The sequence below is a fragment of the Ylistrum balloti genome, unplaced genomic scaffold (assembly GCF_031769215.1).
Source record: "Ylistrum balloti isolate Yb309-2 unplaced genomic scaffold, AGI_CSIRO_Ybal_v1 Utg369674, whole genome shotgun sequence".
Classification (NCBI taxonomy): domain Eukaryota; kingdom Metazoa; phylum Mollusca; class Bivalvia; order Pectinida; family Pectinidae; genus Ylistrum; species Ylistrum balloti.
The window spans coordinates 612,888-626,401 of record NW_026781918.1 but is presented as its reverse complement, the minus strand read 5'-3'; the positions used below and the strand labels follow the sequence as shown (position 1 = coordinate 626,401).

The 13,514-nt window shown below is 38.5% G+C and overlaps 2 protein-coding genes across 2 annotated transcripts in view; one reads left to right on the top strand and one right to left on the bottom strand.

The window, feature by feature from the left end:
* Window positions 1-958: 958 nt before the first annotated feature.
* On the bottom strand, window positions 959-2,041 carry LOC132563536 (keratin-associated protein 21-1-like). Its single transcript, XM_060228282.1, has 2 exons — window positions 1,958-2,041; window positions 959-1,561 (listed from the first exon to the last, which is right to left on the bottom strand). The coding sequence occupies exons 1-2, from the start codon at window positions 2,039-2,041 to the stop codon at window positions 959-961; spliced, it is 687 nt and encodes a 228-aa protein (XP_060084265.1).
* Window positions 2,042-4,668: 2,627 nt separating this feature from the next.
* LOC132563399 (sodium- and chloride-dependent taurine transporter-like) overlaps window positions 4,669-13,514 on the top strand; it is a 38,362-nt gene continuing 29,516 nt past the window's right edge. The window contains exon 1 of the mRNA XM_060228165.1: window positions 4,669-4,795. The gene's annotated coding sequence lies outside the window, so the exon portion shown is untranslated. The remainder of the gene's footprint in view (window positions 4,796-13,514) is intronic.

Sequence of the window (13,514 nt, the reverse complement as noted above, 5' to 3'; positions counted from 1 at the left end):
GTTGGTCTTTGTAGAGAGTATTTTTTATGGAAACAACTTAACACTTTTCGTTACATACCATTGACTTATCAGATGATGTATGCTTTTGAGGTTTTCGTTATCTTCGCAATAATAATTTTGTGGACATCGTTTAATGCCTTGTATAGCGACCAATTCACATGACTTATATTTGTCAATATGAATAGCTCTATGGAAACAAATTTAACACAGAGGTAGCATGACGTCCTTCTGTAGTTTTTTTTTCTAACAAATTCAGAGAGGAAACACTCCGTTGTGAATATATTCTACTCAATTGTAAACAGCACTTTGAGCGATAATAGAGAAATTGTCGGTCAATTGTCTTTATCAACTGCACAGAAGTTCCTGTTTCCTTTATACGTAATAAGTGATCACAAAGAAACAGACATTTTATTGTCACTATACATATTCAGATTTATCCCTAGCACAATAGCATTGTCACTCGGAATACAACAGGCGTGTGTATTTTAATAAAACCTGTGTAATGTTGAATGGAGAACAAATTGACGCCCAACGTTAAGCCATGTCCCCATTTTCCCTGTAATAGTCCTGTTCAACAGTGTACAAACCTAACAAAGGACGGCCTTTGTGTGAGAAATCGAACTTCACTAACGTGTATCTAAGTCCGCTCTTACTATAATGGATGTTGGTAATTTGTCAAATGGAGAACTACCTGGCTTAAGCAAATACACTAAATAGAAAGGACAGGTCCAATGGAGATATTTCAGGACCTTGATCCTAAACAGCAAGTACAGGTATTTATGTGTAATCGTGGTAAACAGCACACCGAGCTGTTTTGTAGACACATTGCATGTAATTGATCGTACTGACATACGTGAAGATAAATATTCGGGAGTATTAAAAATCAGTCATAGTCACAGCCGTAGTTACAGTCGTAGTCACAGTCTTAGTCATTGTAGTAGTCACAGTCGTAGTCAAATTAGTAGTCACAGTCATAGTCATTGTAGTAGTCACAGTCATAGTCACAGCCGTAGTCATTGTAGCAGTCACAGTCATAGTCACAGTCGTAGTCACAGATATAGTCACAGTCGTAGTCACAGATATAGTCACAGTCGTAGTCCCAGTCATAGTCATTGTCGTAGTCATTGTCGTAGTCACAGCCGTAGTCATTGTCGTAGTCACAGCCGTAGTCATTGTCGTAGTCACATCCGTAGTCATTGTCGTAGTCACAGTCGTAGTCATTGTCGTAGTCACAGTCATAGTCACAGCCGTAGTCACAGTCATAGTCATTGTCGTAGTCATTGTCGTAGTCACAGTCATAGTCATTGTCGTAGTCACAGTCGTAGTCACAGTCGTAGTCATTGTCGTAGTCACAGTCATTGTCATTGTCGTAGTCACAGTCGTAGTCACAGTCGTAGTCATTGTCGTAGTCATTGTCGTAGTCACAGTCATAGTCATTGTCGTAGTCATTGTCGTAGTCACAGTCATAGTCATTGTCGTAGTCACAGTCGTAGTCACAGTCGTAGTCATTGTCGTAGTCACGGTCATAGTCACAGCCGTAGTCATTGTCGTAGTCAAAGTCCTAGTCACAGTCGTAGTCATTCTCGTAGTCACGGTCATAGTCACAGTCGTAGTCATTGTCGTAGTCACAGTCATAGTCACAGTCGTAGTCATTGTCGTAGTCACGGTCATAGTCACAGTCGTAGTCATTGTCGTAGTCACAGTCGTAGTCACAGTCGTAGTCATTGTCGTAGTCACGGTCATAGTCACAGCCGTAGTCATTGTCGTAGTCACAGTCGTAGTCAAAGTCCTAGTCACAGTCGTAGTCATTCTCGTAGTCACGGTCATAGTCACAGTCGTAGTCATTGTCGTAGTCAAAGTCGTAGTCACAGTCATTCTTCTAGCTTCAGTAAAAGACATATCAATAGTCACAATAAAAATCACAGTCACAGTCATAGAAATAGTCAGTAACAGTTACAGTCACAACCGTAGTCACAGTCACAACCACAGTCACAATCACAGTCACAGCCAAAGTAATAGCCAGAGTCATAGTCACAGCCATAGTCACAGTCAGCCATCAACTAATTTAGCGGATTCGAACAGTTGAAGAAACAACTCATTTTCGTTTGAATTATTGATTACGTGAATGAATCATTGTGGTCATAACTTAATGTAAGATTTTTTTTTATATCCATATGTTGTTTCAAGCGTATTGGTATAATGGTGATACAGTTCCATTCCACGGTAATTTTACCTTCACCCATTAAGGAAGATGGCTTACTGTGTATTATCAGGGGAGTATGTATGGTCCGTAGCAGGTGTTGTGTAGGTGTGTCAGGAGGGAAATTGTGTATGACTAGGGTTGATATGGTCGGGATTGGTTGATATTTTATGGGATTGAGTGTATGAGTGATTACTTTGTGTGTATGGTCGGGAATAGGTATATATTTTGTAGGTGTGTGTGTGGTGCGGGGGGGGGATGTAGGGGGCGGATTTTTTTATTATGAGTGGAGAGTACGTTATGTGAAGGTGTATTGGGAGAGGGTTATTGTATGTTACTACGACGAGGAGTGTGTATGGCCAGGTTTCGGTTAATGTTGTGAAGGTGTTGTGGTGTTAAGGAGAGTTACTGTGTGTTATTTTGGGGATATACATCGTCGGGAATAGGTTATGAAGCTGGGGCGGTGTTGTATTATTATTTAAGGGGTATGTTAAGTTGTATAGTAGTATGTATCGTTGGCGGGAGGGGGTTACTATGTATCATTAGAGGGGACGTATGGTCGGGATTAAGGTTTATATTGTGTAGTGTGTTAGGTTTATATTGTGAAGGAGTGGGTGTGGGTGTGTGGTGTGTGGGTGTGTAGGTGTGTGGGTGTGTGGTGTGGGTGGGTGTGGTGTGTGTGTGGGCGAGGGGGGGTCAGTGTATTACTAGAGGAGCATGTAATGTCGGGAGTTGGATAAGGAGTTTATATTGTGTAGGTGAAGGTGTGTGGGTGTGGGTGGTGTATGGGTGTGAGGTGAGGGTGTGTGGTGTGTGGATGGCGTGTGGGTGTGTAGGTGAGGGTGGGTGGTGTATGTGGGGGGCCTGTGTATTACTAGAAGGGTATATATTGTCAGGAGTTGGATATGGAGTACATATTGTGTAGGTGAGGGTGTGTGGGTATGTGGGTGAATGGTGTGTGGGTGTGTGGGTGAATGGTGTGTGGGTGTTTCGGTGTGTGGTGTGTGGGAGGACTGTGTATTACTAGAGGGGGCACATATTGTCAGGAGTTGGGTAAGGAATACATATTGTGAAGGTGAGGGTGTGTAGGTGAGGTTGTGTTGGTGTGTGGGTGAGTTGGTGTGTGGGTGTGTGGTGTGTGGTTATGGGTGGTATGTGGGTGTGTGGTGTGGGGTGTATGGATGTGTGTGGTGTGTTAGGAGGGGAGGGCTGTGTATTACTAGAGGGGCATATATTGTCAGGAGTTGGATAAGGAGTACATATTGTGTAGGTTAGGGGGTGTGGGTGTGTGGGTGGTGTGTGGGTATGTGGGTGAATGGTGTTTGGATGGGTAGTGTATGGGTGTGCGATGTATGTGTGTGTGGTATGTGAGGGTGTGTATGTGATGTGTGGGTGTGTATGTGGTGTGGTGTGTTGTGTGAGGTGTATGGGTGTGTGGTGTGTGTGTGGAGGGGAGGGCTGTGTACTACTACAGGGGCATATATTGTCAGAGTTGGATAAGGAGTACATATTGTGTAGGTGTAGGTGAGGGTGTGTGGGTAAGTCGGGTGTGTGGGGGGGGGGGGGGGGGATGAATGGTGTGTGGGTGTTTCAGTGTGGTGTGTGTGTAGGGTGTGTGTGTGTGTATTACTAGAGAGGGCATATATTGTCAGGAGTTGGATTTTTGTGAGTGTGTGGGGTGAGTGGTGTGTGGGTGGGTGGTATTTCTGCAAATTGAAGAATAAGGAACACATATCACGTGGTAAATTCATTAGGTCAATAGTAAATATAGCTGTTGATAATATAAGTTGATGAGAGAGGAGAGGTCGGTGTAGAGTGGAAATGGGGTAGCTAGAGGTATGTGCATCTTCCAAAAAACCTACCAAATACTTGGGACGCCTCATAGTCCCTCCACTACATAATAATGATATTTAATTATTTATAGAGTTTTGTCATGCAAGGAATTTGTGTGTGTGTGTGTATGATGAACATATGGCTGGGATTCAATAACCGCCTGCCCTCGGTTTACAACCCGAGGTATTGTGCACGTGGATTCAATTGAATTGTATTGTGTGTTATAATCAAACCGTTATCGATAAGTCAGTGCTTCTAGATTCATTCATTGAGTCCAACAATAAAATCTAACATTTTGAACAACGAACGCTACTTTGAATTGATAATTTCCAGACGGTTTCCATAGTAACACGAAAGGGTTGTATATATTATCTAAATATATATATATCTATGTAAATCCTCCATGACCAGAAAGGTTTATATAAATACTTAGCTGATTACAAAATCGCCTTACAGTATAACGCTCATATATTTAACCTTTGACAGAGCAGCTAAAGCGCTTCATATTGAACCCCAAGCGTGCGTCGTTACTACACGTGTGCGCCTGCACGCCTGTCTCGACTACAAATACATAGTACCACGAGTGCCGGGCTCAGTTTAAACACGTGCTCCGTAGCAGCAGGTAACACATACAGTAGTGGAAAACCGCACTTATTTCTTCTTCTCGACTCGGCTTGTACTGTGAAAATATCGAGACTAATAACTTGGTGTTGTTTCCGCATAAGAAACATCGGCTGGGATATTGGAGTGTTTTATGTGGAGGTAAGTTGTAACGATTTTAATGTATTTCGTCGCAAAGCCATTGTGTTGGGAAATCGACAATGGCCTCTGGTTATACCGTTCATTGTGTGATACCGGGGATTTTAGCATGAATGAGTCAGGGGGATATCGGAGGTTTGAGTAAATCATAGTGTTTTTTCTTCTAGTGAGCTATGCGTCACAACCGTTACGTAACACATGCAATGCACGTCATGCATTTTTATCACGTACATGTACATGTCGTGTCAAAAAATTGTGTGCAGTATGTTAATTTATGTTAACAAGGCTTGTCCCTCCTTCGATTTAAACATATTGACATGTTTTGTAGCATATTATGATTCTCGTGCTATTTTTCTATAAAATTCACAGACGTCATTGTATCTAAAATAATTTATTGCAATATAGAATATTTCAGAAAATTGGATGATACATTTATTTTACTCGTAGGCATTTCTTTGTCTGTGTAGACATGGGAAAAAGTTTAAAGTTTCTTAGTTCATGTTTTTCTAGTACATCATTAGAGTAGTTCATGCTGTTGGTAATATTTGACCTTATTACAAGGTCATTGATAAGTGATAGATACTGTTTAGCCAGTTACTCGTGCAGTATAAATTAATTATCAAATACACATACGATATAATTATATAAAGTGCCCATGTTACAACGCTACTGTTTTCATGAATTTTAAGCAGAATTCTGCTAGATTTGTCAGTCTTCTTAAATGTGTGGACTGATTCTAATCCTTGAACACTTAAAGCGTAGGAGTCGCTAATGAATATAATTTAATCGGATCTTGATCCAAATTTGGTCGCAGAATTCATGGACATGAACTGGCTATGCTATTACACGTACATTGTTGTATCCTTTCGAAGGTGTGGCCGAATCCCATTGGTCATTTCAAGAGTAAATGTCAATTATTGAGTCGGGCTAAACATAAGCGGTATTCTTACTATTTCCGCCCAACTTCTTACTATTTTTATCATAAATACACGCAGATCAGTACTATATACACTGGTACAGTGGCATCGCTCGGCAAGTCTGTGAGTGTATATATTAGAAGCTGGAATAGGCAGCTTTCGTGAGGTCTTTATACGTAGTAAAAACAGTAATTTTAAGGTTCCGGGAACACTCCATAATAAGGAAGCAAAATTTCCATCCTTGGTTAAATCGGTTGCCGATAAGCAGATGTCGTTGTGATTGACGTTGTCTGGATTCAGATCTGCTTTCAGAGAAATAAATAAGCATGTCTGGCACTAAATACATAGTTTAGAGTTACAACGAGTTGAGTCTGACAGTATTTGATGGGATATCTCGGAAAGATGGAGTCGGTGCTATTTCGTTTTTCTGTGTAGGAAGTTTGGTGGAAGGTTCTGTGTCAATCCTGGTGAAGTCATATATATATATATATATATGTTTATGTCTTCGTTCTTTTGGAATCTTTTGTATAGGGAACGACAAACGTAAAGCACTCTCAACGCAGTGTTTTCCAATGTTAACTTAAAACAATGTCAATTTGTAATGATCTTTCTCATTTTGAGATCATTAGTGATCGTGTCACGTCAGTCAATTGGTGGTCATCAACGCCATGTTTACTGTTGTCTAATAAAAGGTCACTCCCTGAAGTACAATATTTCTCACGATCTATAACTGGCTTCTTGCCAACTTGATGGAAAGGATAACAATATGCTTTCTGGAATTTCTGTCCATTTTTATTCACCACCACTTCGTTTGCCAGACCAAGAACAGCCCCTGCTTAATTGTCATTTTGTCAAGATGCATGCATCATTGTTCATTTATATATATAATGTTACAGCTGTGATGTACTGCTCATCTACAAAACCACTAATTCAATGTTTCTACGTCATCGTTTGTAAAACCTCAACGTCAACATTCATTTCCATAGATAATGGAAACTTAAGACGATAACATTGATAGGACTGACTCATGAAAGATCACGTACCTCGGGACATATTTGAAGTTCGCTCTTATTAGTGTTCAACTTGGTGTATAAATGAGAATTTTCAAATCGTAGGGAAAAGTCATTTTGTTGCATTTCGTTTCAGAATTTTTTTTTCGTGGTAACTAGCTTTTTTTCACTCTGTAGAAGCTCGGGTCTAAACAATGATAACATCTTTTGGACAAAAGTATCTTAAGTTTAAATTATTTACCTGCAAAGAATGACACGCAGGATTGTTATTTCTAAGCGACTGAATGTTGGCCACCACACATTATCCAATGCAGCTTTTCAACGTACCATTACTATCGCTCCACTCATTACTCGTGGGGACATTTCCAACGTAGTTTCAGATAAATGGTAAAAAAAATCACCTTTGCAAATTGCACCCAACTTAACTTGATAAGGTTCGAGCTAAACGCCGTTCAAATTTATCCAAAGACCAATTTCATATTACAATTAATTCCAAAATGTATATAGTTTAGAGGTGGCTTTTCGCCCAGACCTGCTTATCGGATCAATATTTACGGTCAAGGAAAGGGGTAATCTTTATAATGAGCGCAATACCAAGAATAATTTGCGATGCATATGTTAAGATATTTTGATTTCCGAAACAGAAATGAGACGAATGTTTGTATAAAAGGTCCATATTGATTTGATGAGTCAAATATTTTACATATAATTATTAGAGAACAATTAAACTTAATTAAATCAATTATTTTATTTACAAACGCACGGCTTGAGTAACTGACCTTCAAAGCGGATCGATAAAGTCAAGTTTTTTTATTTCTAGTACACTTAATTCCCTCGAATTCAGGCGTCAAAGAAAATAATTCCTATTTGTGATATCGTAAATGACGTGACCTCAAAAGGTCAATTAAATCCCTGCTTCACTTCAGTGCTACTGGCATTACAAGTCAAAGACATGATAACTCTGATATATATATATATATATTTTTTTTTTTTTACCAACACATAATATGCCGTTAGTAACACAGATATCCGATACCCGAACGTTTACTATGTAAATCGCATTATTCTATTGACGGCTTAACTTCATGCCTTCAAACATATATTGTGTTTAATTATTTCCGTTACCTAGTGGGAGGTTACTGTGATAACAGTATCTTCGATTTATCACTATGGGGCATTAACCTTTAGTTAAAGAAAACCACGTGCGCAGTGCGGCGAGCTCACCTGCATACAAAGCTATAGTTAATGTGTTTTTAGCCACCTTTTTATGGTTAAAATAAATCTTTAAACTGTCGAATTCGACGTGGAAAAAAGGAAATTATTCAGGGCATAGGATTCAAGAGCAATAAATTACTGTTGTGTAAAACAACAGGGACTTGACACGAATTCCCAGCCCATGGTCCATATGCATGTATTATAATGACAGGGGTTGTAACTCCCGAGAAAAGAAATATGAAAATTGATTTTTTTCTGTTTATTATGTGTATACAGTCACAAGCGCAGATTTTATCGGAGTAGTTATTGATGTTCGCATCAGAGACAGGAAGATGTTTCAACGGGGCTAGATATGTCTGCCAAGCAATATCTACATATAATTCCGATTTCGTCAGGTCCTAACTTAGTTAATACTTGGTCAATCTCATTAATCAAATACCCATTTGAAAGATAAACCATTCCTCTTAAAAGTAATTATGTATTACTAAAATTTACGACCCATAGGAAAAAAATCCAAACAGCTTAATAAGGAAAAAACATGTTCAGTTGTCCCTTTTATGGAGTTATATCCCTTGTCACTATATTCATGTAATTATGGAGGACGGGTATTTAGACTTTGTGCCAAGTCCTTCCCTGTGTGTATACAGCTGTCCTATTGAGGAAGTTAAAAATATAATTTAAGCTGTTATTGAATACTTTAACAGCGCGTCCATTCACGTTCGTCTCGATCAAGGTATATCCGATTTCCTTATCATGCTAACAAGCTGTATTTTTGTCATAAAGGACTGTTTCCGTTATATCTAGGTTAATGAGATAATCTTTGTCAGGATAGATAATGCTCTATATTGAAGTCAGTGTGTTTTCGATTCATTGAAATTTTAAGCTCGCGTGAATGGTCTCGCCGAGTCGGTTTGAACCTGCTAAGAGATTAATCTCAGCTCTTTTGTTCCATTATTTTGCGCTGTTACAAATCTTTAAAACCCAACGAGTGTCTTAGATCAATCTTTTTCGTCGTCATTGTGGTTTATTTTGTAACGGTTGCCGGGCATGTAAACAGAAGGAATCCTTTTAATGATCTAAACAGATTGTTTGAAGATTAATATCTATACAGTTTCTGATTTATCGAGGCTAATAGATTCACAAGATTGACCGGGTTGGTTGAACTTTAAAGTCTTCCCCAGTACCGCTCATTGTGACATTTGTAATTACTAATTGATCAGTACAGCACAAACAGTCACGTGTTATATACGTCACATATACCGTTTGATAAATGTCGCGTGCGTTGTTAGCGTAACGCGCTCTGTTAACATCGCGTATAGCGTTTACTACGCACGAAATAATGACGTCACGACTTCCTGTTTATGTAATATGATATCATTTCGTGACAACAGCTTTAAGACTTTCAGCGGGCCATACATACTTCCTTCTCCATGTCTTTCGAGTTTTTTGTACAATAAAGTGTGTTTATTTCGGTAATTACAAAACACAAACAAATAAGTGTTATGCTCTACCTTTCCACTGAAAATATGCGCTGTCAATGAAAACGGATATCGTTTAAGTAATAGGGTACCTGTCAGCGGGTATCATTAAAGATCTTTTCCTTAGGTACATATATATATATTTATTTATACTTTTGAATGATCCTGGGATGTCTGAATTCTTTGATGACGATTTGCTAAGTGATGCATTTTATATATTAAAGTAGCATTTACAATTTGAATAGTTTTAAAAGTGTTGCGCTTGGGCTGTTTTGAAATGGGGTTGTTTTATGGAAGGGTTCAGTTATTTATGTAGAAAATCCATCTCGTGTACACGAATGATGCCGACATACGTTAATATTAATTGGTGATATCTCAATTATTATTATTAGCGTGGGGACACCAGGGAAATACTTGCAATAACACTAAAATCTTCCTGCACAACAGTCCGTTTTTATTTGCAATGCTAATCCACTTGAGCGTGTTCTGTAACTATACAGTGTTCAGTGTACCGGCTATAAAGCGATAGTACAAAAATAAAGTCCGTCACATGTCGAGGTGATACGTCTACAGTTGATAGAACAACTTACTTATAGCACAACAATCATATTCATATGTTATCCTTAGTCCCTGTATTCTGTTACTTTGTTGTTCCAGACCTAAAAATAGTTTGCCAGTCTGCCGGTACCGTCACTACGGTGATACTAAACGTGACCGCCTCTGTAACGACAATATAAAATGACCATACAGTGGTCCCATCATCACTGGATACAGTTTCTATCTCCGAAACATATGAACCAGTCTCACCTTATTGGCTTTGGGCCACGTGACATGAAATAGGCATGTTGGCGGAGCGATTGGCTGATGACCTTTTTTAACAGGGAACTCTCCACGAACTACGACCTTGTGAAATGAGTTTGGGAGATAACATCTATAAGCTGTCTGAACAGTAGTGTACGGTACCAGTATAGTCTAATGAAATTAGTTTTTGCTTTCTTTTAGAATGCTTATTCCACTAGTAGAGTTTTTAAATGTACAAATTCGTTTCCGAGAACTACCAAAAGTCATTATCAAGTTTTTATCGTCTCGGCTTCGCGATCGATAACACCTTTCGCTTCTCATCTTATTGCCTGGGAGATTTAAAAAAAAAATGGAAAAATCCGAGGATGTAAGTTTAAACTTTTGATTTTAAAACACATGAGAGATAGGGGACGAAATAGGACAGAAATAAATATAGCGTCTCTGTCTGAAAATATTTAAACAGGCAATTAACTACTTGGTCTAGAGAGACTTGAAAGAAAATAAAATTTTAAAAAATCGCCAATGGCTTCTCTTCCAGATCAGATTTCAAACACCTTTAGATATATCACACGGACATAGCATGTTTAACATAAGGAAGTCTTCAGATATTGGTGTAGAAGTGATATGATCAAAAGTCATGGTAGCTGTGTCAGATTTGTGTAACAAAACCAAGACTTAGCCCAAACAGGAAAAGCATTTCACACATTATAATACAGAATATATTTGTCTGTGTATTAAGTAGCAATGAATGATATTGATCTAAAGCAAAGGTCTACATTATTTTCTTTTTTTTCCCCATTTTTTGGAAGTGTTAATTCTTCCGAGCTGGCGTTCCGAGAATTCCTCTCGTTTCCATTCGGTAGGCTTTCCCATGTCTTAAGCCGATGTCATCCTTCACTGTGTGTTTCGACCCAATAATCAATATGATAGGGTTACAGCGGTGATCAATCACTTTGTGGTGATGTTCCTTTTACATCTGCAGTACATACATAGAGATGTTTTTTTTCTCTCTTTTATCGGGTTTGCTTGCCAGCACAGACCTTTTTATAGGTTCATATTTGCCATCCTCAAAAATTTATCAGCAGGATACACGATTCTTTTTTCGTGAAGTCTCTCATTTGCATCTGCCTTTCGATCTAGCTTGAGATTGGCTGATACTAATAACTCGAGAAAGTTAACACCATGGATAAACAGCTAGGAATCTCTACAAGGTTTCATCGGCGTTAGTTTACAGATTTTGGTAACGTGACGAATACATATCCGGTAATAACCTGAAGCTTGAATCATTCTATCACCAGGTGTCAAATGATTGTCTCCCCTTCACATTTTCCATTCATCCTAACAACTAATTCGGGAATTTCCCTTACCTTTTTGTAATTGTATGACTCGATTTATTTGTAAACTTTTGATATTTTTCCTTGACAGCATTGTTATACCCCAATTTTCATCCCAACCTGAAAATCAAGCGACCGTCAAATAAGGCGTTATTACAAGTATTTATGTATTTTTATCATTGGAGTTTTTTAAGATATTCTTAGATTGATCCAAATTATTGAGACCAGACCTAAATGATGTTTTCTCACAAACCTATGTGGTACCAGAATACCGACACATATATATGGCGTCACAGTTGTCCCTTAAATATGGAGTAACCTATACCACGGCAAGCCATCTATGTCAGGTACCGTGCAATATTATGTTTACTGGTTGGTTCCCTGTTTGACATTTGTTGTAAACTATCCCCCTGATACGATAAATACCACGAGTGTATGTTTATCATCCTGTGTTTATACACACGATATCAGTATTGTTTCCTCACGGCGTGTCAGTTTCGGCAACCGGAAATAGAAGGATCAAATTAAATACCGTAAGTACTGGCTAAGGGTTTGAATCACAAGATATACATTACATACATTGCATTGTGTTTTTCTTGCTTTTAATTTTTTATCTCTCTTACATATATATATATATATATATATGGGGGGGGGGGGGGGGGGGGGGGGGGGGGGGGGCAAATTTCGATATTCAGCTTTTTCCTGCCACCAAATATTGAAATTCTCTCGTTAAAAATTTTATGTTCTTCCGTCTTGAAGCAGCAAATAATCAGCATCGGTCACAAACTCATCAAAGAGAGCATTAACTTTCTACAATGATGGAGCGTGTAATTAAAACAATCTTAGATTTGTGTAAGAAACATGTGTAAATTGACAGCAGCAGTAAGATAAAGGGGTAACCAAAGGGGTTGAATTAGTATCTGTTTATTCAATAAGGAAGGAATTTAATTCATGATATACAAAGAACAGTTAAAAGACAGTTTTTCACGATGGTTGAAATACTGCTATTTTTGACACGGTGCCACAAAAAATGACATTGGAACAGATTTAAACTTGCTTTACAAACGGCTACAATATCAACAACATTAGTGTGAGAGAAAATAGGGCATTGTCAGACCAACAATCATGCAAAAAATGTTCAATCTCTCAGAGTAGTGAAAAGCCGTGGCACCAATTGCACATTTCACATCTGCTGAACATGAGGTGCTGAATATAACATCAAGAGTAGAAAATCTTTTTCAAGGTCTTTTCCTTGGCATACCAAGATAGAATTAGGATCATTTTCGAGTCTGACCAGGATTCTTCTCAACTTGACAGTTATTAGTAACTTGATATCATTTGCACCGAGTCCATTCAAACATTGATTGCAGGGATTTTAATTTTCACCTACTTAACGAGAGACAGTCTGCTTACTTACAATTGCATGTACCACCATAGAGAATATGATCCAATGTTTATCAGTCATTTAAAAAAAATATTCCTTGACGAAGGAACCCCAAGACATTGAATAGAACCCCAAGACGAATTGCTGAGCGACGGGCATGATTGGGCAGTACTACCACGTGTGAATGAGATGGTTGATAATGTCGCACCTGTTGCCCTTGTACCCATGCACTAAGACTCAACGTCAAGTGTCGCTGTGTGAAATCGATTTACACACTATTTTATCCAGATGATAAAGATAAGTTTTGTCTAATTCCGTAGCTTCTCCGGATTATTGAAACCACGAAACATCACATCTGATATCGAACTTTTTTTTTCGAGATCCAATTTACCAATCCTTGAATTCCAACGGTGACTAGTTTAGCCGAGCATCGCTGTTCAGAACATTATGTGTGTGGACATGCTGAAAGGATTGGTTAAGGAGGCAAATCCGATATATCACACCTTAATCTCTCAGTCTCTACAAGGTATAAATTTATTTTATATCTGTGTATAGGATTATCAAAAGACCAACATCGTTAAGT

Excerpts from the sequence above, each read along its gene's own strand:
- LOC132563536 (XM_060228282.1), bottom strand. The coding sequence starts at position 2,041 with ATGGCTGTGACTATGACTCTGGCTATTACTTTGGCTGTGACTGTGATT. Across the intron at positions 1,562-1,957 it reads CTGTGACTACGGTTGTGACT|GACTTTGACTACGACAATGA; the intron begins GTAACTGTTACT and ends GACTGTGACTAG.